The following is a 23662-nucleotide window of genomic DNA, read 5'->3' as shown; positions in this document are numbered from 1 at the left end:
TTTCCATAATGGTTGAACTAGTTTACAATCCCACCAACAGTGTAAAAGTGTTTCTATTTCTCCACATCCTCTCCAGCAGCTGTTGTTCCCTGATTTTTTAATGATCGCCATTCTAACTGGTGTGAGATGGTATCTCATTGTGGTTTTGATTTGCATTTCTCTGATGGCCAGTGATGATGAGCATTTTTTCATGTGTCTGTTGGCTGTATGAATGTCTTCTTTTGAGAAATGTCTGTTCATATCCTTTGCCCACTTTTTGATAGGGTTGTTTTTTTCTTGTAAATTTGTTTGAGTTCTTTGTAGGTTCTGGATATTAGCCCTTTGTCAGATGAGTAGATTGCAAAAATTTTCTCCCATTCTGTAGGTTGCCTGTTCACTCTGATGGTAGTTTCTTTTGCTGTGCAGAAGCTCTTTAGTTTAATTAGATCCCATTTGTCAATTTTGGCTTTTGCTGTCTGGCTGGTTCTTGAGTGCTGGAACGAAAGAGCATGCACAGTTAAGGCTCAAATTACCATGACTGGCATCGTGAAGCTTAAACTAAGAGGAAGCCACCTAGTGGAGAAAGAGGTAAAGGGAACAGATACTGGGAGGACAAAGTGAGAGACAAGAATCACAAGCTCAAGACCAGCCTGGGCAACAAAGCAAAACCCTGTCTCTACAAAAACAAACAAACAAACAAATAAATAAATAAATAAAAATAGGGCCTGATGGTGCATACCTGTAGTCCCAGCTACACAGAGACTGAGGCGGAAGGATAGCTTGAGGCCATCAGTTGAAGACCACAGTGAGCTGTAAGCACTCCAGCCTGGGTGACAAAGCAAGACACTGTCTCTAAGAAAAACAAAAAAAACCGGGTCTGGGTGCAGTGGCTCACTCCTGCAGTCCCAGCACTTTAGGATTGCTTGAGCCGGGGAGTTTAAGACCAACCTAGGGGTACCATAGTGAGACCTCGTCTCTACAAAAAATTAAAAATTAGCTGGGCATGGTGCTCCACGCCTGTAGTCCCTGCTACTCAGGAGGCTGACACTGCACTCCAGCCTTGGTGACAAAATGAGACCCTGTCTCAAAAAAAGAGCCCCCAGCTCCTGGAGTCACTCAGTTCCTGACATTTTTGAGACCTTATTCTACTTTTCCCGGTTTGGGAAGCAATTGTGAATCTCTCACCCCTCTTTGTTCCTGAAGTAACAAAACTAACAGAAAACCATATTTAGACATACAGTAAGTTTTAAAATTTCCAAGATAAGACTTTATAAAAACATCAGAGGGGCCGGGCGCGGTGGCTCACACCTGTAATCCCAACAGTTTGGGAGGCCGAGGCAGGTGGATCACGAGATCAAGAGATCGAGACCATCCTGGCTAGCGTGGCGAAAGCCTGTCTCTACTAAAAATACAAAAATTAGACGGGTGTGGTGGCGCACGCCTGTAGTCCCACCTACTCAGAAGGCTGAGGCAGAAGAATCACTTGCACCCGGGAGGCAGAGGTTGCAGTGAGCTAAGATCTCACCACTGCACGGCAGCCTGGGTGACACAGTGAGGGAGAAAAAAAAAAAATCAGTGGGAAGAGAAGAATAGGTTGCCATCAAAAAAAAAAAAAAATTGGCATCAAGTATCTCTGCAGTACTAAATGTCAAAGAACAAAACACCACAAAACAATGAAACACAATACATGCAGCATTTGGAAGGGAACAGAAATATTACCTAAGAATTCTGAAACCAACCATACTAACATTTCGTTTAGCAACCTTTGGGATTCTTGTTAGTTAAAAACAAGACCTCTAAATGACAAGATGTTTATTTAAAGAATATGAGGTAGCTCACAGGATCTGTATGACATGGACTAGAAAAGCAGTCTTAGAAACTACACAGTGGAAACAATATCCAAACCATACTTTGAGGCTACAGTAAAGACCTTGATGCTACCTCTAACTGCTAGAATCCTCTGACACCATGGCCACAAAATAAGATTACATGTGGCACTCACTTCACGCTGCTTGCTTCTGAATTGAAGTCTTGCTTGGGTGGGTGTGGTTGGCAGAGGATGTGTTACATGCCTGTAGCACCTGGGAAAGTTCACTTTTTTGTTTCTCCATTGAGGAGACTGGATTCACAAAAATGAATTTCTCAAATCTATGAGAGACACTGCAAAAGTGCTTGGGAGCCAGAAACCACGACATATTTCTACTACAGTATTCCAGCTGCCCCAGTAATTAAGATAAATGGAAAGGTATTAAGGAAACAGTTTGAGCAACGGAATATTTAAACTTGAATAAATGTATAAATAATTGTCATTAACCTGATAATCTCAACGTGAATGTTTAAATAACTCAAAAGAGAAACAATGAAATGCTTAGTAATTTAAATCATCTTAAATTCAAGATTATCAACCCAAAATGGAAAATAAGGGTTAAAGGAAAGGAAGAGGTTAAAACACACTGTTTTGAATTTCATGTAGGCAATGTCAATAGATACTGGAAAAAATACAAATTCAATTTTTAAATTTAGTGGTAATGTCAATGTTAAAAAAGCAAACTACTTTTCCCGGTTTGGGGAACACTTGTGAACTTCTAACCCCTTTTTGTTCCTAAAGTAACTTGAAGCTAACAGAAAATCATATTTAAGTAAAATTTTCCCTCCAAATCACTCTGAAAGATAACAGCTAAATTAGCCACAGTGAAGCATAAAATGATGGAATAAGAGTAAATAAATGTATTAAACACACAAAATAGCCACTATCAGATTGGATAAAATAAAATCTCCCAACTATATGCCGCTAACAAAACAGTCTAAATGATTCAGAATGGATACAATAAAAAGTACAACCACCTTGCACAGGCAAATGCAAAGAAAACAGTAAAGGCAAATTTATGTCAGTATAGTTCTGGATAAAAGGCCTCAAACATGAAACATGATGACAACATTTGGTACTATAAATTATTTTTCCTTTTGTAAGACTAATTCATCTGTAAAACACTGGCAGCCTCACTGTCACCATGGTTTTTGTTAATTTATCTTTGCATTTGTAATTTTTTGTTGTTGTTTTGGGACAGTCTCACTCTGTTGCCCAGGCTGAAGTGCAGTGGTAGGATCTCAGCTCACTGCAGCCTCCATCTCCCAGGTTCAAGTGATTCTCCTGCCTCAGCCTAGCCTGTAGCTAGGATTACAGGCATCCACCACCATGCCCAGCTAATTTTTTGTATTTTTAGTAGAGATGGGGTTTCACCATGTTGGTCAGGCTCATCTTGAACCCCTGACCTTAGGTGATCCACCCACCTCGGCCTCCCAAAGTGCTGGGATTACAGGCATGAGTCACTGCGCCTGGCCTGTAATTTTGTTTCATACATTTGGTACCGAAGAGCAGTTATTTAAAACTACAACTTCTGAACTGGGCATGGTGGCTCTTGCCTGTAATCCCAGCATTTAGGGAGGCCAAGGCAAGAGGATCATTTGAGCCCAGGAGTTCGAGACCAGCCTGGGCAACATAGTGAGACCCCTGTCTCTATTTTAAAAATAACAGCCAGGCACGATGGCTCACAGCTGTAATCCCAGCACTTTGGGAGGCCGAGAGGGGCAGATCACCCGAGTTCGGGAGTTTGAGGCCAGCCTGACCAACATGGAGAAACCCCGTCTCTTCTAAAAATACAAAATTAGCTGGGTGTGATGGCCCATGCCTGTAATCCCAGCTAGTCGGGAGGCTGAGGCAGGAGAATCACTTGAATCCAGGAGGTGGTGGTTGCGGTGAGCCGAGATCACGTCGTTGCACTCCAGCCTGGGCAACAAGAGTGAAACTCTTGTCTCAAAAAAAAAATAAAATGAAATAAAAATAATAAAACCACAATTTCGTTTTAAAAAGGTGGATTCTGTGAAAGGAAGGTTCTCAGAGGATCCTTGTCTTTAGCTGAGGACCTTTATGAGTTTGAAATCTGTAAAGCCAAGCCTGGAGTGAGTTGGGAGGAGAGTTAGAGAAAATTTAATAAGTTTGCTTAAGAGAGGCGAGAATCTGGAATTCGTGGGGTAGTCCAGGAATGACAGGCTGAGGAGGAGAAATGAGAAACAACAAAGGGAAAGAGGAGAAAGCAAAATATGGAGAGGTGAAGGTCCTAGGTGAAGTAATATGGCCGTGATGCAGTGGCTAAAATGACTCAAGAAAGATGTACACTATTTCAGTTGGAACGCTAGGTTCTTTGCAAAATCTCTATTCCAGTGTTAAGGTATTCACTCGTTTTTAATTTTCAGGGTCTTTTCTTTACAATTGTAATTAGCTTCACCATCATAGTAATTATAATTATTTAAATCTAAGTATAAATTAGATTTCAGTATTCAGCACTGTTCTATATTACATGACTTTTATTTTCTTCAATTCTGCATGTTAATTTGGCTTAGCTGGAGTATTTCCTCAAATGATTATTATCTTTTCAGAAAAGCTAAATTAGGGTACTTTCTAAATCCATACTTGTTTTCAAGTTGTTTTATTTTGACCTCGCGCAAAGGATAATCTGGGTCACAATTCTGGTCACAATTCTTTTTCCTCAGAACTTTTAGCTTTTAGCATTTACTACTGCTAAGAAGTTCCAGTATCATTCTGGGTTTCTTCCAATATAGATAACTTTTATTTCATACTTGAGTGTTTATAGGGTTTTATTTTAAGCCTTTTAATAAAGAAATTTTACTAGCATAAGTCCAGCTGTTTGTCTTTTTTCCCATAACTCTTTTAATCCTGAATCTTTTCAATCTTGAGCCTTCAAGCAAATGTTCACGTGTTCTCTCTTTTACTGTTACTTCCCCTCCATCACTTCTTTTCTCTCACTTTGCTGCATCAGAAATCAAGCCATAACATAAGGAATTTGGACTGGGCGTGGTGGCTCACGCCTGTAATCCCAGCACTTTGGGAGGCCAAGGCAGGTGGAACACGAGGTCGGGAGATCAAGACCATCATGGCCAACATGGTGAAACCCTGTCTCTACTAAAAATACAAAAATTAGCTGGGTGTGGTGGCACATGCCTGTAGTCCCAGCTACTTGGGAGGCTGAGGCAGGAGAATCGCTTGAACCCAGGAGGCAGAGGCTGCAGTGAGCTGAGATCATGCCACTGCCCTCCAGCCTGGATGACAGAGTGAGACTCTGTCTCAAAAAAAAGAGTTTGTAGTGGATACTGGGTCCAAATCAACTGTATCTACCAAAATGGCCCTTGTCATCAGAAACTGGGTAGTGCCTAAGTGGGGACTCTACTATCAGGAGTTCTTGATGTCCAGAAGTTGCACTGCATTCTCCTAGACGTGGAAAGAACACCTGTCCTCCACTTTGGTATTAACATTTTCCCATAAGATTACCAAACCAGTACTGTTGGTGTTCAAATGCCTTAAGGTATTTTTAATGAAACAGTTTCATTAAAACAGATTTTACTGATAGCCTATTCTCCTAACTCAAAATATAGACATGAATCCTCCAGGGTTTGGATATGGAACATATACAAATCTTAGTGACAAACACCATGTTGTGCTCTGACAGTTTTCCCCCAGGCGGTGAAAGTTTTGTCATTGGGTCAAGCTGGTGTACATAACTCTTAGTTGTTCTGGGGTAAATTCTCAGTGTTCTGTGGAACTGACTTCTGACAGAATGGTAGAACGTATTTCCAAAAATGGCACACTATCTCCCATTCCATGTGCTTTTTTGCAGTACAAATCTATTGCCCCTCCTTTGAATCTGATTTGGTCCTGTGACTAATTTGACCAATAGGATGTGGAGAAAATGATCTTCTGGGACTTCCAAGACCAGGCATTAAAAAAGTCTAGCAGCTTCTACTTTGCCATCTGCAGGAAACTTGTTGAAATTGTAATGAAGACTTTTTTCAGGACTTTGGCAATAGGGGTATTGCAATAGGGGAAAGGGATTAGCAGCTAGAGATTTATAGCCAAAGGGGTAAGTGGATGGAAAATTGCTAAGGGAAGACCTCAAGGATAGGGAGATCCTTGCTAAACTGACTTAACAGGGTTCTTGCTGTAAGCAGGCCAAAGGCTTTTACATCAAAGGTGGGGGATGAGGAATCTGATTAGATTTCCAGGGTAGGGAAGTTCTCACTAAACTTAGCAGGATTCTTGCTAAAACTACATTGGGCTAGACAGGTCAAAGAGAAGACTGGGGCCAAGGTCAAGACCTAGTTGAGAAGAGGATTCAGAGGAGCCTGTTTAAAGTTTGGTCAAGGAGAGAGTCTTTATCAAAGCCCAACCTAACCATATGGAGATGCCACGCCACACGGAGATAGAGATGTCCAACCAGACTTCAGCTGTTCCAGCCATCCCAACTGAGGCAGACATAAGCATAAAGTCATTGTGGACTTTCTAGCTCCAGCAGATGCCACATAAAACAGAGACAAGCTGGTCCTGTTTATCTACCCTACCCAAACTGCACTTTCATGAGCAAATAAATTATTGTTGTTGTTTTAAAACAAAGTTTTAGAGTGCTTTGTTACACAGCAACAGACAAGTGAGACAGGCAGCCATCCCCATTAGCTAACCAAATATGCCCAAGCATGCCCTGAATTTCCCGATGGATTCAACTCAAGCTCAGGCCGGGGTGATCCTGCTATGGCTGAATGCATATGAGTCTCATCCTTAGACTTGAGAGCAACTTGAACTAGATTCTTCATGTTAGGCTTTTGAAAGCTTGATTATAATGTGTCTTAATGTGGGTTTTTTTGAGTTAATCTTACCTGGAGTTCATTGAGCTTCCTGGATGTTTATATTAATGTCTTTCATCAAATTCGAGAATTTTTCAGCCATTATTTCTTCAAATATTCTTTCTGTCCTTTCTGTCTCTCTTCTCCTTTTAAAACTCCCACGATGTGTATATTGGTCCACTTGATGGTGTTCCAACAGGTCCCGTAGAATTTGTTTGCTTTTACTATTTTTTTTTTTCTTTTGGTTCCTTAGACTTAGTAATTTCTATTATCTTCAAGTTTGCTCATTCTTCTGTCTGTTCAAAACTGCCTCTGAATCCTTCTAGTGATTTTTTCATTTCAGTTACTGTATTTTTTCTCTTTCAGAATTTCTTTTTGTCTTCTTTTTGATTTTCTGTCTCTTTATTGTTATTTCCATTTTGTAAATACATGGTTTCGTCAACTTTCTCCACATTCTCCTTTACTTCTTTGAGCATCCTTAAGGTAGTTGTTTTAAACTCTTTGTCTAGTAGATCCACCATCAGATATTTTTCAGAAATAGTTCCTGTTGATATCTTTTATTTACTTTTTCTCTTTCCCCCCTACTCTGAGATTTACCAATATTTTTTCCCTTTGAATGAGCCTAATTTTCCTGTTTCTTTGTATGCCTTGTGATTTTTTGTTGAAAACTGGACGTCTGAATCCAATGGCACTTGTTTTCAAATGTTATTTTTTATAAAACCATCTTCCTTTTCTTCATATACATGTGCCACTAAATCCAACATATTAACCTTGGTTGAGGCTGCTGGCTGGAGATGGGGTTCACAAAGATAGAGATCAAGGTAAGCAGGAGATGTGGTAACTCTGGAAATCAAACCCCTTCCCTAGGTTTTTTGTTTGTTTAATTGTAGGCTCTCTCTGTGCCAAGGTTCAACATGAAGTGTACACTTGAGGTCTTCTCAGGTTTTTCTGATCCTAGTCTTTTCCTTGGCATGCGTAGTTACTTTCTAATTTTCCTTATATATGCCATTGTTTTTGGATGTTCTAGTGTTTAATGCCTGCCTCCCAAAAGAAAAAAAAAAGAGAGAGAGAGAGAAAAGTTAAGGAGGAGAGACACCAGTCCTTTAAATCCCCTGGAAGTCACTTCAGCTGGAGGGAAGGGGCTTAAACCAATGAGGCGAGGTGCAAAATCCGTGACACTCTGCCTCTTTGTCTGCACTTCTATGATCAGAAGCAGCAATCAATGACCAGTGTACAGATGCCCAGTACTTGGAAGACAGGGTGCTTTTTGCCCACTCTGGGTCCCATAGGCTGCTCCTGGAATGCGTATACAGCTGACTATCATAGGGCTGGGGATGGGCATGGGTAACTGCTACTGTATTAAGAACTGACACTGACCAAAAATAACTCTAATTTACTTTTAAATTCTTTCCCTGGAAGTTGCAAGCCTTCAATAGACTCCATAGTTTCTAAATAATTACATGTCACAGATTCTGCTAATGTAATCATTGTCGTGGTGGGAAGATGGATTCCTGGTTCTTTCTACTCCACAATCTTCTCAGAATACTCTCTCAATTCCTACTCAACTATCTTTGGAAAATTTCTCTTGTTTACCTCGATCTTCTCTTTGTACCTTTGTGAACCCCACCTCCAGCCAGCAGCCTCAATCAAGGTTGATAAGTTGAATTTAGTGGCATGTTTGTATGAAGAAAAGGAAGACAGTTTGATAAAAATAAGATTTGAAAACAAGTGCCATAATTCTATAAAGCCCTTTCATCATCTCCACAATTTTTCCATGTACATCTTCATCCTCCTTTAATTTAACCTGCCTTTCCACAAGCATAAACATTTAAAAACTTTATATTTGGCTCAAAATTTCATTGTCAGTGTGGTAACAATATTGCATTCTTTCTCTCTTCCTCACCCCTCCTCTCTACTTGTACATATCTCAGCAATAGTGTGGAGTTTAATAGGAGTGTGGATTTGGCATTGAATGACACTAAAAATATTAGCTCTGTCATTAATTATCTTAGTATATATGAACAAGGAAATGTTACTAGCAATTATAATATTGACCTTTTTGTCTCCAATTACTTAGATGGCTCTACAAAAACAATTCCATGGTAAGTAGGCTACTTGCATGTATTAAGCCTCAGACTACCTCATTCATTTTTTCACTTTTTAATATGTGTATGCGTATCCTAAAGCAAGAAAACTATGTATTTTAAAATTTGGATTCATTTTATCTCTAAATATACTCCTCAATTTTAGGTTATTGCATGACACTGTTTTTGCAGGAATCATATACGCTTTAGAAATAAGTAAACGTTACTTACTTACATCAGGAGCAAGCTTAATTTTGTGCTTAAAAAAAAAAAAAAAAAAACTACAAGGAAGATTGAGAGACATAAATGAGAACATGAAGGAAAGTCAGGGGCTTCCAGTCAGACTAGCTGAGCATCTATATGCTCAGCCATTATTAGCATGAACGGGCTAATTATTTAACCTCACTGAGACTCAAACTTTCATGAAGATTTTTGTTGGTTGAGTTTGGTTTTTCAGTTTGTCTGCTTTTTTATCTGTAAAAGAGAAAATCTATCTCACTTTGCCTGGCTTTTTGAAGCATGTCTTGTAGGTGTGGAATAAACATCCATTATTAAAATAGGAACGAAGGTGGGTTTAGTTGAATGGAGATGCTGAAATACTATTTTGCAATCAATCTAAGTTACGCAAAAATATATAGGCATACCTCAAAGATGTTACAGGTTTGGTTCCAGACCACCACAATAAAGCAAATATCATAATAAATCAAGTCATACAATTTTTTGATTTCTCAGTGCATATAAAAGTTATGTTTACATTATACTGTAGTCTGTTAAGTGTGAAATAGCATTATATCTAGAAAAATAATGTACATACCTTATTTAAAATACTTTATTGCTGAAAATGCTAACAACCATCTGGGCCTTTGGAAAATCATAATCTTTTTGCTGGTGGAAGGTCTTGCCTCGGTGTTGATGTCTGCTGACTGATCAGGATGATGGTTGCTGAAGGTTGGAGTGGTTGTGGCAATTTCTTAAAATGAGACAACAGTGAATTTTGCCACATCAACTGACTCTTTCTTTCACGATAGATTTCTCTGTAGCATGTGATGCTGTTTGGTAGTATTTTACCCATAGTAGAACTTCTTTAAAAATTGGAGTCAGTCCTCTCACACCCTGCCACTGCTGTATCAACTATGTTTATGCTATTCTAAACCTTCTGATGTCATTTCAACAATGATCACAACATATTCACCAGTTGTTTTCATCTCAAGAAACCACTTTCCTTGCCCATTCATAAGAGGCAACTCCTCATCATTCAAGTTTTATCATAATTGTAGCAATTCAGTCCCATCTTCAGTTTCTACTTCTAATTCTAGTTTTCTTGCTATTTCCACCACATCTGCAGTTACTGCCTCCACTAATGTCTTAAAGTCCTCAAAATCATCCCAGAGGGTTGAAATCAACCTCTTCCAAATGCCTGTTCATGTTGATATTTTAACCTCCAATGAATCACAAATGCTCTTAATACCATCTAGAATAGTGAATCATTTTCAGAAGGTTTTCAATTTATCTTGCCCTTATCTATCAGAGGAATCACTATTTGACAGCTATAGTCTTACAAAATGTATTTCTTAATAAGAGATGAAAATAAAAATTACTATTTGATCTACAAACTGCAGAATGGATGATGTGTTATCAGGCATGAAAACATTAATCTCCTTCTAGATCTCCATCAGAGCCTTAAGATGTCTAGAGGTCTAGGTGCATTGTCAATGAGCAGTAATATTTTGAAAGGACTCTTTTTTTTTTTTTTTTTTTTTTTCTGAGCAACTGATTTAAACAGTGGCCTTAAAAATATTCAGTAAAGGTTGGGGGCGGTGGTTCATGCCTGTAATCCCAGTACTTTGGGAAGCTGAGGGAAGAGGATTTCTTGACCCCGTGAGTTCAAGACCAGCCCAGGCAACATAGCAAGATCTTGTTTCCACTAAAAATAAAAATAAATCAACCAGGCATGGCGGCGTGAGCCCATAGTCCCAGCTACTCAGGAGGCTTGTGTGGGAGGACTGCTTGAGTGTGGAAGGTCAAGGCTGCAATGAGATGTGATAGGGCCACTGCATGCCAGCGTGGGTAACAGAGCGAGACCTTGTCTCAAAAATAATTCAGTAAAGCATGCTGTAAACAGATGTACTGTCATCCAGGCTTTGTTGTTCCATTTAAAGAACACAGGCAGAGTTGATTTAGCATCATTCTTAGGGGCTGTAGGATTTTCGGTATAGTAAATATCCATTAGCTTCAACTTAAAGTCACCAACTGCATTACTCCCTAACAAGACAATCAGCCTGTCCTCAGCAGCTCTGAAGCCAGGCACTGACTTCTATTAAAGAGACAAGGATTTTGAGTGCTACTTCCTAGAAGGTATCTTTTCCCAACAGAAGGCTGTTTTGTCTACATTGAAAAATCTGTTCAGTGTAGCCACTAAATGGGGCAGCTTTGAAGCCAGACATTGACTTCTTCTCTCAGAGAGACAAGGATTTTGGGTGCTACGTCCTAGACGGCATCTTTTTCCCATAGAAGGCTGTTTTGTCTACATTGAAAAACCTGTTGTTTAGTGTAGCCACTAAATAATATTAGGTAATCATTGATCATCATCAATGATATTAGCTACATTTTCTGGATAACTTGCTGCAGCTTCTCTATCAGCACTTGCTGCTTCACCTTGCACTTTCATGTTATATGTTATGGAGATGGATACTTTCTTAAACCTCCTGAACCACCCTCTACTAGCTTCCCACTTCTGAAGCTTACTAACCTTTCTCAGCCTTCATAGAATTGAAGGGAGTTAGGGCCTTGCTCGGATTAGGCTTCGGGTTAAAGGAATGTTGTGGCTGGTTGGATCTTCTGTCCAAACACCTAAAACTTTCTCCATATCAGCAATAAAGTTTTGCTTTCTGATCATTTGTGTGTTTATTGAAGTAATTTCCTTTTAATTCCTTCAAGAATTTTGTCTTTGTATTTACAACTTGGCTGTTAGGTGCCAAGAGGCCTAGCTTTCAGCCCATCTTGGCTTACACATGCCTTCCTCACTAAGCTTAATCGTTTCCATCTTTTGACTGAAAGTGAGACATGTGACTCTTCCTTTCACTTTAACACTTAGAGGCCATTGTAGGGTTATTAATTGGCCTAATTTCAACATTGTTGTGTCTCAGGGAGTAGGGACTGCAGGAAAGGGAGAGAGATGGGAAATGGCCAGTTGGTCAAACAGTTAAAACAAAGACAACGTTTATCCATTAAGTTCCCCCATCTTATCTGGGCATGGTTCATGGTGCCCCAAAACTTATTATTTTTTGAGACAGAGTCCTGCACTGTCGCCAGGCTGGAGTGCAGTGGCGCGATCTTGGCTTACTGCAACCTCCACCTCCAGGGTTCAAGCGATTCCCCTGCCTCCCAAGTAGCTGGGACTACAGGCCTGCGCCACCATGCCCGGCTTATTTTTTGTATATTAGTAGAGATGGGGTTTCACCATGTTAGCCAAGAAGGTGTCTATCTCCCGACCTCATGATCACCTGCCTTAGCCTCCCAAAGTGCTGGGATTACAGGCGTGAGCCACCGCGCCCGGCCTTAAAACTATTATAATAGTAACAGCAAACATCACTGATTACCGATCACCGTAACAGAAATAATGAAAAGGTTTGAAATATTGCAAGAATTACCATATGTGACACAAAGCTTATGCTGCTGGAAAAAACGGCACCAAGAGACTTCCTCTGGCGGATTTGCCAAAAACCTTCCATTTGTAAAAAGGCTGTATCTACTCGTGGCAGCAAAGCGAAGTGCAATAATGAAGTATGCCTGTAGTGATGGCACACAGTATCCTTCAGAAGTTTTAAAAGGTGAATAGTTTTGTTTTGTTTTCCCGAGACGGAGTCTTGCTCTGTTACCCAGGCTGGAGTGCAGTGGTGTGATCTCAGCTCACTGCAACCTCCAACTCCCGGGTTCAAGTGATTCTCCCGACTCAGCCTCCCTAGTAGCTGGGATTACAGGTGTGCCACCACACTCCGCTAGTTTTTGCATTTTTAGTAGAGACGGGCTTTCACCACGTTAGCCAGGCTGCTCTCGAACTCCTGACCTTACGATCCGCCTGCCTCAGTCTCCCAAAGTGCTGGGATTACAGGCGTGAGCCACCGCACCCGGCCTAACACACAGCTCACTGAAGTTTCTAACACACAGCACACTGAAACACAACGTCTATAACTTTGCTAGTTCTACCACTATAAAAATCCATTTTGCCAAATTGAAAGCAAGCTCTAGGGCCCACGAACGGATAAAAATTAAACATAAGGAATATTTCCTTGCCTGCTCTAACATCCTGAACCAAACAGATTCCCCTCGTTGCACAGTCTTCGCCCCTTAACAGAGGGTAGCTAGTATCACCCATACTTGCTGAAAAACTGGAAAGGAGGGAAGGTCGAAGTTAAACCCATTTCAGCGGCCGTGCATGCGCCCTACCTGGTCTCCCCAGCGAGATTTGGGAAAGCAATGAGAAGCTTTCATGATCCTCTCGCGAGAGGGAAGTCTTCGCGCCACGTCAGAGACTAGAGATCTTGGCGCCGAGCGACAGGTGCCGGAACAAACAGGCGGTGAGAAATCGCGGACGCGGAACCATTTGGTGGGCAGGACTTCCGGCGGAAAAGCGGGCTGTCTCGGAAACGCCGAGCTGAGTTCCTCCCGGGTTTTCAAGTACGGCTCCTGGGCTGTTGTTTAGACTCTTGTGAAGATGGCTTGCGCTGCAGCGCGGTCCCCGGCGGACCAGGACAGGTGGGTTCTGGGTAGGTGGGTCCTCAGAAAGGAAGGGGCTTGCTGTGGTGCCGCGAGTGTTACACCGCCCTTCTCCGCTCCGCGGCCTCTGGAATGGCCTAGCTGATCCAGCTCGCCCTGGACGGGCTCCGCGGGTCTCCTTGGCGGCTGATTTTTGTGAGAATCCTGCAGCAGCCACCAGGCTCTTCGCAGGGCTCCTGAAATTCCTACCGTAGGTAGCCTAGTGTTTACCTGTACGCGAGACAAGGATTTTGGGTGCTACGTGGACATAATATTAAGTAACATAATCTCAGTGTGAGAAATGTGTTCTTTTTAATTATTGTTGCGTTCGGAAAGGCTCATTTGTGAAATTTTGAAGTTTTTAATACCTCGGACACTTTTTATATAAGAGGGCGGACCCATTCTCAGGAACTTTTAACAGGCTGCTGTGTCTAATGTAACATTTACCCAGGTTGTTTTGTTTCTATTCGTGTGGTTTTTTTCCTTCCAAGGTAGTGGATAAAGTTTATCTTTAATTAAGTTAAGTAAAAGGGAGGTAATTTAAAGAAAAAACATTAAGCAAATAATAGCATAGGTGTACCAGCAATGATGATGACCTTGCCTACCACGGACCGAAAGAATGTATTTTTGAAAATACTTGTTATCCGTTGAGTGTAGTTGTCCAGGTTCTTGACGTTTTGAATAAGAAATTGAACAAAACACACAAAGCAAGGCAGCGAAAGCAGATTTATTTTAAACAAAAGTACACTCCACAGGGTGGAAGCAGGCTCCAGCAAGCCGCCCAAGAGCTGTTGGTTACGGAATTTTCTGGGATTTAAATACTCTGTAGAGGTTTCCTATTGACCAGTGCCAGTCTGATTGGTTGAGGGAGGGGGATCACTCAGAATGAGGAGTAGGCCTGCAGCCAGTCTGATTGGTTGCTGGAGGGGACCTTTCCAAGGTTGATTTTTCAGCAGCCACGCAGAAAAAGAAGGGTTTGAAAAGGGAGTAGCCATCTGGTATCTACTCAGCATGAATTGGCCTTCGGTTTCCTGCCACCCGACCCTCTTCTCCTGCGTCTTACTGCTCTAGTGATACCACTTATGCTATTGTCTATGGCAGGTTTATTTGTATCTATCCTGCTTATTTAAATAATAAGAAGACCATCGCAGAGGGAAGGCGAATCCCCATAAGTAAGGTAAGCAGATGGCTGGCTCCTTGGTCCTCGAGGGAATGGGGGGTGTCATCCTGGTCGGGCCACGTCATCTTGTTAGAGCCACAGGGGGTTCTCTTCACTGCATTTATTTCGGGCTTGGGGAGAACGACAGCCAAGAATTGGGGTGCGTTCCTTAGTGTTGGTGAAACCAGAAAGGCATTAATTCATAGCTGAAGGGATTTTTTTTTTAATGGCTCTTAATGAGCCTGTGTTTGTAAAGAAGTGGGGGCAGAGTCTGTAGATTTTACATGTTTTTTTAAAACGAAGTTATGACTTTGTTCCCCTTGATACAGGAAATCACAATTATGACATTGTACGATATATTAATAATATTCAGAATGTAGTTGAGATTTTTTTAAGTATGTGAAGACTTGCAAAAAGTTCAGCCCTGTTGAGTTTTATTAAAATGTAATTTGTATTTTGTAATATGACAGATTTAAGGCACCTAGGTTTGATGCAGTGAATTCTCACGTGATGAGTACATCTGGGTGGTAACAAGCACTCAAAAAAGAAAACATTATAAGCATCCAGGAAGATTGCGTTATGTTCCCTCCCAGTCACTGTCGCCTCCGCATATGCTCAAAAATACCAGGATGACCACTGTTATGACTTTGACACCATAGGTTACTTTTGCTTATTTTTCACTTTTCTGTAAACGGAATTTCACAGTATGTACTTCTGTATCTTTTTTTTCACTGAACTTTAAGCTTACGAGATTTATCTACATATTAGAATGTAGTTGAATTTTCACTGCTCTGTAACAGAGTTTGTCAATAGCAGCACCATTGCCAGTTTGAGTTAGATAATTGTTGTTGGGGGTTGTTATGTGCATTTTAAGATGTTCAGCAGTATCCCTGGCCTCTACCCACTATCCTTCTCCAAACCCCATTCCCTAATTGTGACTATCAAAAATGTCTCCAAGCGTTGCTAGATGTCTTTTGCGTGTGTGTAGGGGTAGGGAGCCTGAGGACAGAATTTCCCTACTCAAAACTACTGCCCTGTCTCCTCTATAGTATTGCATTGTGTGAATACACCAGAGTCTTTTCTGCCTTCTTTTTTGTTTTTTTAAGAGACAGGGTCTGGCTCTGTCACCCAGGCTGAAGTGCGGCGGTATAGTCTCAGCGCACTGCAGGCTCCACTTCCCGGACTCAAGCCATCCTCCAACCTCAGCCTTCCGAGTAGCTGGGACTACAGGCACATGCCACCACGTCCGGCTATTTTTGTATTTTTTTGCAGCAATGGGATTTCTCCATGTTGCCCAGGCTGGTCTCAAACTCCTGAACTGAAGTGATCTGGCTACCTTGGCCTCCCAAAGTGCTGGGATTACAGTTGTGAGCCACCACACCTGGCCCTTTCTACTCTGGATGGAAAATTGGATTATTTCTATTAATAGTTTGAGGCTATTATAAATAGTTGTCTTTTAGTGAACATATTTTGTAGAACGCATCTGGGAATGGAATTGCAGGGCCATAAACAATGCATATATTCAGCTTTAGTAGATACTAGCAGTTTTCTAAAGTGTTTGTATGTGTAATTGTTTAAGCAGTCAGTAATCATTGAGCGCCTACTATGTTCAGAGTACCATGCTAGGTGCTGGGGAATACACTGGTTAACAAAACAAAGCCCGTGCCCTCAGAAGTTTATGTTCTGTTGGAGGGGAGATGGGCACACACGTATGCATTAGTGTTATTCCTAGGAATTTTTAAAATTACAGTGGAAGCATCTGTACTTAATGAAAAAGGAAACCTAGGGTTTTGGTACTTGTTTGATTATAGTATTTGAAATTATTTACCCAACATTATGGCAGTGTCCACTTAAATATATTTAGTGTTTATGTTTTTAACTGTTCAGGCTGTTGAAAATCCTACAGCTACAGAGATTCAAGATGTATGTTCAGCAGTTGGACTTAACGTATTTCTTGAGGTATGACGTGGTTCTTCACTATTTTCCATACTCATACTCATCTAATTGATGTAATAACTTTCTTAAGCCCTGTTTTTCTTTTGTTTCGTTTATGTTAGAAAAATAAAATGTACTCTAGAGAATGGAATCGTGATGTCCAATACAGAGGCAGAGTCCGGGTCCAGCTCAAACAGGAAGATGGCAGCCTCTGCCTTGTGCAGTTCCCATCACGTAAGCTTTTTAAATGAATCAGTGGGGCTCAGGGATAGGTTTCTCCTATGCAACACAGAAAAGGTTCTAAAACTGAAAGGAGAAAGTCACAGTTTGCATTCTGAAGATTAATTTAAAGACAGGACTACTGCTCATGGAGAGAAGCAGTAGTTCTAATTTCTTTGAGGTGAACGACCTCTTTGAAAATGTAATGAGACCCACTAAACATTTTTCCAAAAAATTGTTGTGTGAACATTTTAGAAACCTCTGGAAGTCTGTCATTGCTCCCAGGTTAAGAATATAAAATTATTAAGTTGTTGAACGTTAATTGCCATTTCAGATCCTAGAGGTCCTTGAGGTCTGTTAATATCTAATTATTCTATCATTAATAAATCTAAAAAGCAATATTGACTGAAAAAAGCAAGAGATATGCATAATATGGTACCACTTAGGTAAATTTAAATACAAAATATTACTATTTATTGATAGATGCATATGTAATGTTGCTTATTGGTATTTTTTTGAAATGCTCTATAAGGAAACACTCACTCTTAAGACAGTAGTCACCTAATGGTGAGCAGGATAGAGAGTAGAAACCCAGGGATTGATGGTCATAGAAGACTGTTGCGTCATCTCTAGTGTTTTATTTCATGAAAAACAGTAACCAAACTGACATCAATATAACAGAATGTTAGTTCTGAGTATTAGGAAGATAAGTTTTTGTTTACATGTTGTTTATTTTTCTGAATTTTCATCTCTGAGAATTTTAATTTTTTAAAACAGAGCTATTAATTTTTTCTTTCATTTTAATAATCCCCTCAGTTTAGTTGAACTCTCCCATTAAATTTACTTAAAAACAGTGAAACTGTCAGACAAACTGACAACTTGTTTGATTTTTTTGTTTTTTTTTTTGTTTGTTTTTGAGACAGAGTCTCGCTCTGGCTGGAGTGCAGTGGTATGATCTTCGCTTACTGCAACCCCCGACTCCCTGGTTCAAGTGATTCTCCTGCCTCAGCCTCCTGAGTAGCTGGGACTACAGGCATGTGCCACCACACCCAGCTAACTTTTGTATTTTGGGTAGAGATGGGGTTTCACCATGTTGGCCAGGATGATCTCGATATCTTGACCTCGTGATCTGCCCACCTTGGCCTCCCGGAGTGCTGGGATTACAGGCATGAGCCACTGCACCCGGCCTGATTTTTTTAAAATAGAGAGACAAGAGTCTCACTATGTTGCCCAGTCTAATTTCAAACTCCTGGCCTCAAGCAATCTTCCCATCTTGAGGAGATCCCAAAATGCTGAGATTACAGGCATTAGCCACCATGCCCAGCCAGCATGTTTGAACTTTTATTTTTAAAGACAAGGGCTCACTCTGTCATCCAGGTTGAGTGCAGTGGCACGATTATGGCACACTGCAGTCTTTTTCTTTTTTTTTTTGAAACAGAGTTTCACTCTTGTTGCCCAGGCTACAGTGCAATGGTGTGATGTTGGCTCACCGCAACCTCTGCCTCCCAGGTTCAAGTGATTCTTCGGCCTCAGCCTCCCGAGTAGCTGGGATTATAGGCATGAGCCACCATACCCAGCTAATTTTTTATTTTTAGTAGAGATGGAGTTTCTCTATCTTGGTCAAGCTGGTCTCGAACTCCTGACCTCAGGTGATCTGCCCACCTCGGCCTCCCAAAGTGTTGGCGTGAGCCACCACACTCAGCTAACACACTGCAGTCTTGACCTCTTGGGCTCAAGCAACCCTCGCACCTCAGCCTCCCAGGTAGCTGAGAATACAGACGCATGATTTTTTATTTTTTCTAGAGATGGGGTTTTGCTATGTTTCCTAAGCCAGTCTCAAACTCGTGGACACAAGTGATCCTCCTGCCTCAGCCTCCCAAAGAGCCGAGATGACAGACATGATACACTGGGCTCAGCCTAAAATAGATTTTTTTTATATACTAAAACTCATCAGGATTGGTAGGTATTGGCTAGATGCTTCAGGTTGTGGCTAAGGAGTGATAGTATATTCTAATACGTTTTTTCTCCTCCTTAACATTTTCCTATATTATATCTCAAAAAAACAAAAACAAACAAAATCTTGTAATTAACTAGTAGATAAAATAGGGGTAGAAATTGTGGTGAGAACATGTCACTTCCTATTTCCAGTAAGACCCAAGTAAAATAGTAAAAAGAAAGCAGAGCTGAGGAGCTTAGTCTGTTTTGGGTGAAGGCAGCTGGTTGTCGGTATGCAGAGCAGGAATGCATGTAAGTGTAGATCATCTGATCTTACCCGTCGGATCTCTTGTGACTTGATGATACTGTTTTTTTGTTGTAAGTCTGAGAAAACCCTGTGTTTCAGTGTCTTAAGAGACAATGATATTCTGACTCTGTTTCCTACCTGAGGTGTATTTGGATACTCCTTAGATCTTCAAGCTAATTGCTAGGACCAAGACCAAAATTTTTTTTTCATACTTATGTTTGCCTTTTGATTTGATTCATTTAAATATTTTCAGCATTATTCTCACTCTCAGTACATTTCCCCCAGCTTGAGCTAGTCAGTGTCTTCAGTCATTTGATTTTTCATTTTTTTAAAAAACATATTTTCCATTTTCTTGATGTGATAGTTTCTTACACTTTGTGATATTCAAGTTGATGACTTTTTATGTCTTATTTCTCAGATTATACACTAAGCCTAACTTCTGGTTCCTAGGTAAGTCAGTAATGTTGTATGCAGCAGAAATGATACCTAAACTAAAAACAAGGACACAAAAAGCAGGAGGTGCTGACCAAAGTCTTCAACAAGGAGAGGGAAGTAAAAAAGGGAAAGGAAAGAAAAAGAAGTAACCTAGTATCAGCATCAAGTATGTGGTACTACTGTAAGAGACATGAATGGAGACTTCTGATTTGTATCAGAGGGAAACAGAAGCTTTTTGTTTGCATCATTTAACTGAACTGTGAACGCTTGTGCCTCTCATCTTTATCATCGGAGTTGACAGTGAAACATTTACATCAGAAGTTTGCATCTCGCTTTTATGCCGTAAAAAAGAATTTTTTTGTCTTTCAATGCAGTTTTTTTGGAAGAAAGAATATTTTTAAATGGACAAAGGACTGTACAATAAGTTACTTGAAATGAGTTACTTGTTTCAGATAAATTTCAATTCGATTTAAAATAAACATTTTGTCCACCTTTTAAGTTTATGAAATAAAATTTGAAACTGACTTTTGCAGCTTTTGCTTATGAATGAATGCTAGGAGAGGAGAGGTATTAAGAATAAAATATGTAGTGAAAGTTTCCATAGTGTGAGTCTAAAACTAGAAGAAAGTGGTAGGTCCTCTTGTGGGTGGGGAACAGGGGAGTCTGTAAAAAGCCAGTCTGTAGATCATATTTTAATCTGTTACTGTAATCGAATCGTTCAATTCTTGTTTTGACATGGAAAGTCCTGGATTTTAAGCTTTAAATTTGCTTATTTTGTAGGTTTAAGAACATGATTTTCATGGGAGTTCTAAAATTAACTGTACTTCAGCACCTTGAGGTACACTTTCCTTCAAGAAACTAAATTGGATTGGTGCTTCTGAATTTATTTCAGAGCAGTTTCTGAAAGTAGTGATTTTGAGTTATCCTGATTGCTGTTCTTTCTGAGGCCTGGTTTGGCTCTTCCTTGAATTCTGCAAGCTACCTCTTATTTTCAGTAAATTCCATTTTCTTTAAGTGTGTGTTGTTTTTTTTGTTGTTTTTTTTTTTTTTGGTTTTTTTTTTTGAGATAGAGTTTCACTCTTGTTGCCCAGGCTGGAGTGCAGTGGCGCAATCTCAGCTCACGACAACCTCCGCATCCCAGGTTCAGGTTCAAGTGATTCTTCTGCCTCAGCCTCCCTAGTAGCTGGGATTACAGGCATGTGCCACCACGCCCAGCTACTTTTGTATTTTTAGTAGAGAAGGGGTTTCTCTGTGTTGGTCAGGCTGGTCTTGAACTGACCTAGTTGATCTGCCTGCCTCGGCCTCCCAAAGTGCTGGGATTACAGGCATGAGCCAGCTGGCCTGTTGACTTTTTTTTTTTTAATTCTTAACAATTTCTGTTTTATAGTGAACATAATAGTATAAGAGTTTACATATTTGACTTACAAATAAATCCTGGGGAGAGGGGAGTATGTGTAAAACATAATTCAGAGCAGCCTTCTTTGAGAAAGTGGGTGTGTTTGGCTGTGTAACACAACAAGGGAATGTGTTTGCTGTGTAACAATGAGGGACTTAAGCAGGAGATTTTTGTCTCATATGTTAAATCCAAGTGAGGTTGCTGTGGTTGTTGGTTTAGCTCTCAGTGATGCCTTTTTTGTATTTTTCCGCTCTACTGTTCATGACATATTTCTAACACCTTTATGATTGTTGTTCCTGCTTGTAAAAGGGCTAGTATTTACGTGAGTGCAAGGCAGGAAGTAAAGGTAGCTGTGCCAGCCACTTCTGGCAAGTAGTTCTCCCACCTCAGCCTCCCAAGTAGCTGAGACCATAGGCATGAGATTTCTCAGAATTCCTCCCAGCAGGCTTTCACTTAGTTTAGCTGTTGAGAACTGTGACACGTTCATCTCTAGCTGCAAAGGAGGCTGAGAAAGTGAACACAGCAGTCCTCCTTATCCTTGGGGGATGCATTCCAAGACTCTGAGTGGATCCCTGAAACAGCAGATAGTACTGAACCATATATATACTATGTTTTTGCCTATTCATATATACCTGATATGGTTATCTGCGGCCCCACCCAAAATCTCATCTTGAATTATAATCCCCAAATCCCTATGTGTTAAGGGTGGGACTAGGTGGAGATACTTGGATCATGGGGGCAATTTCCCCTGTGCTGTTCTTGAGATAGTGAGTCTTATAAGATCTGTTGGTTTTATAAGTGCCTGGCATTTCCCCTGCTTGCAGTCACTCCATCTTGCCGCCTTGTGAAGGTGTCTGCTTCTCCTTTGCCTTCTGCCATGTTTGTAAGTTTCCTGAGGCCTCCCCAGCAATGCGGAACTATGAGTCAATTAAACCTGTTTCCTTTAAAAATTGCCCAGTTTTGGATATTTCTTCATAGCAGCGTGAGAATGGGTTAATACATACCTATGATAAAGTTTATAAATTGGACACAGTAACAGATTAACAATAAAATTAGAACAATTATAACAATATACTGTAATAAAAGGTATGTGGAAATTGTCAGTCTCTCTCAAAATACTGTGCTATACTCACCTGTTTTGGGACCAAGGTAACTGAAACAACAGAAGTGAAACCACAGATGAGGGGTGACTACATAGCTTTTTCAGTCCTGACAGCCAAGGCAGCTAAGGAAGAAAGTAGTTGAGAACGCATACTGGGCCAGGTACAGTGGTTCACACCTGTAATCCCGCACCTTGGGAGGCTGAGGCAGGAGGATCACTGGAGTCCAGGAATTTGAGACCAACCTGGGCACCATAGTGAGACTCTGTCTTTACAAAAAATAAAAGAATTAGCTGGGCATGTTGGTACTTGCCTATAGTCTTAGCTACTTGGGAGGCTGAGGTGGGAGGATTGTTTGAGCTCTGGAGGTGAGGCTGCAGTGAGCCGTGATCATGCTATTCCACTCACCTCAGCAGAGCTGGACCCTGTCTCAAAAAAAAAAAAGTATACTGTGGTAGCCAACTTAAAAGATTTGTCACAGAAAGATGGTTGAAATCTGGAAGTGGTTTAGTTTGGGGGCAATAAGGATTGTCAGTGCTATATTTTGAATGTCCCCTCCAAAATGCATGTTGAAATTTAATTGCCATTGTGATGTTATAGAGAGGTGGAACCTTTGGGAGGTGATTGGGCCATGGGGGCTCTGCCCTCAGGAATGGATTAATGTTACTATCTCAGGAGTGGGTTTGTTATAAAATGGAGTTCAGCCAAATTTTTCTTTTGCTCTCCGGAGCACACCCTCTTTGTCCTCTCACCTTCCACCATGGGATCATGCAGCATCAAAGACCCTTGCCATATACTGTGCCATGCTCTTGGATTTCCCAGCTCCTAATCATGAGCCAAATACACATTGCCCAGGCTGGTGTGCAGTGGCGTGATCTCAGCTCACTGCAATCTTTGCCACCCAATTTCAAGCATCACCACCACGCCTGGCTAATTTTGTATTTTTAGTAGAGACAGGGTTTCACCATGTTTGTCAGGCTGGTGTCGAACTCCTGACTGCACATGATCTGTTCGCCTTGGCCTCCCAAAGTGCTGAGATTATAGGCATGAGCCACACCACACCTGGCCTCTAAAAAAATTTTTTTTAATTACAAACTTTTATACTCAGGAGGCTGAGGTGGGAGGATCACTTGAGGCTGGGAGGTTGAGGCTGCACTGAGCCGTGATTGTGCCACTGCACTTTAGCCTGGGTGAGACAAAGAGACCTGATTCAAAAAAAATTTTTTTGTCTGTTTTAAAAAGATTACAGTTTTCACTTAACAACTGGCAAAAAAAAAAAAAAGTTCACTGATTGCACCAATTGCAGTAATGTGAAGAAACGGCAATATATTGTTACAGCAATAATTCTGAAATCTTAGTGTTTTATGTTGCTGTAACAGAACACCACAGACTGGGTAGCTTAAAAAATGAATATAAATTCGCCAGGCGTGGTGTATCACGAGGTCAGTAGTTCAAGACCAGCCTGGCCAACATGGTGAAACCCCATTTTTACTAAAAACTACATAAATTAGCCGGGTGCAGTGGCAGGCACCTGTAATCCCAGCTACTCGGGTGGCTGAGGCAGGAGAATCACTTGAACCCTGGGAAATGGAGGTTGCAGTGAGCTGAAATTGTGCCACTGCACGATTTCACCGAGGCTGTTCTCATACTCCTGGGCTGAAGCAA

At 40.9% G+C, this 23662-nt stretch overlaps 1 protein-coding gene and 1 long non-coding RNA gene across 6 annotated transcripts in view; one reads left to right on the top strand and one right to left on the bottom strand.

Moving 5' to 3' along the window:
* Positions 1 to 23662, top strand: part of SRP19 (signal recognition particle 19) — an 823764-nt gene that overhangs the window by 770516 nt on the left and 29586 nt on the right. Inside the window, exons 1-5 of one of the 3 annotated variants that reach the window (XM_050793076.1) lie at positions 13295 to 13511; positions 14613 to 14688; positions 16558 to 16629; positions 16728 to 16839; positions 19517 to 20025. In XM_050793076.1, the coding sequence (XP_050649033.1) occupies positions 13471 to 13511; positions 14613 to 14688; positions 16558 to 16629; positions 16728 to 16839; positions 19517 to 19650 (435 nt within the window). In that variant the 5' untranslated portion in view covers positions 13295 to 13470 and the 3' untranslated portion in view covers positions 19651 to 20025. Of the gene's footprint in view, positions 1 to 13294; positions 13512 to 14612; positions 14689 to 16557; positions 16630 to 16727; positions 16840 to 19516; positions 20026 to 23662 lie in introns of those variants that run through there. The other 2 variants (XM_050793075.1, XM_050793074.1) reach the window with 2 other exon arrangements.
* Positions 89 to 13302, bottom strand: LOC126956269 (uncharacterized). 3 transcript variants are annotated; one of them, XR_007726264.1, is made up of 4 exons: positions 13203 to 13302; positions 9571 to 9726; positions 6706 to 7709; positions 89 to 473 (listed from the first exon to the last, which is right to left on the bottom strand). It is a non-coding gene; the product is annotated as an uncharacterized LOC126956269 (long non-coding RNA). The 3 variants fall into 3 exon arrangements; XR_007726262.1 differs by having other exon boundaries at positions 12407 to 13228; XR_007726263.1 differs by having other exon boundaries at positions 13134 to 13228.

This window comes from Macaca thibetana, chromosome 6, assembly GCF_024542745.1.
Source record: "Macaca thibetana thibetana isolate TM-01 chromosome 6, ASM2454274v1, whole genome shotgun sequence".
NCBI lineage: Eukaryota > Metazoa > Chordata > Mammalia > Primates > Cercopithecidae > Macaca > Macaca thibetana.
The sequence above is the reverse complement of the archived record's forward strand: the minus strand, read 5'-3'. Positions and strand labels throughout refer to the sequence as shown.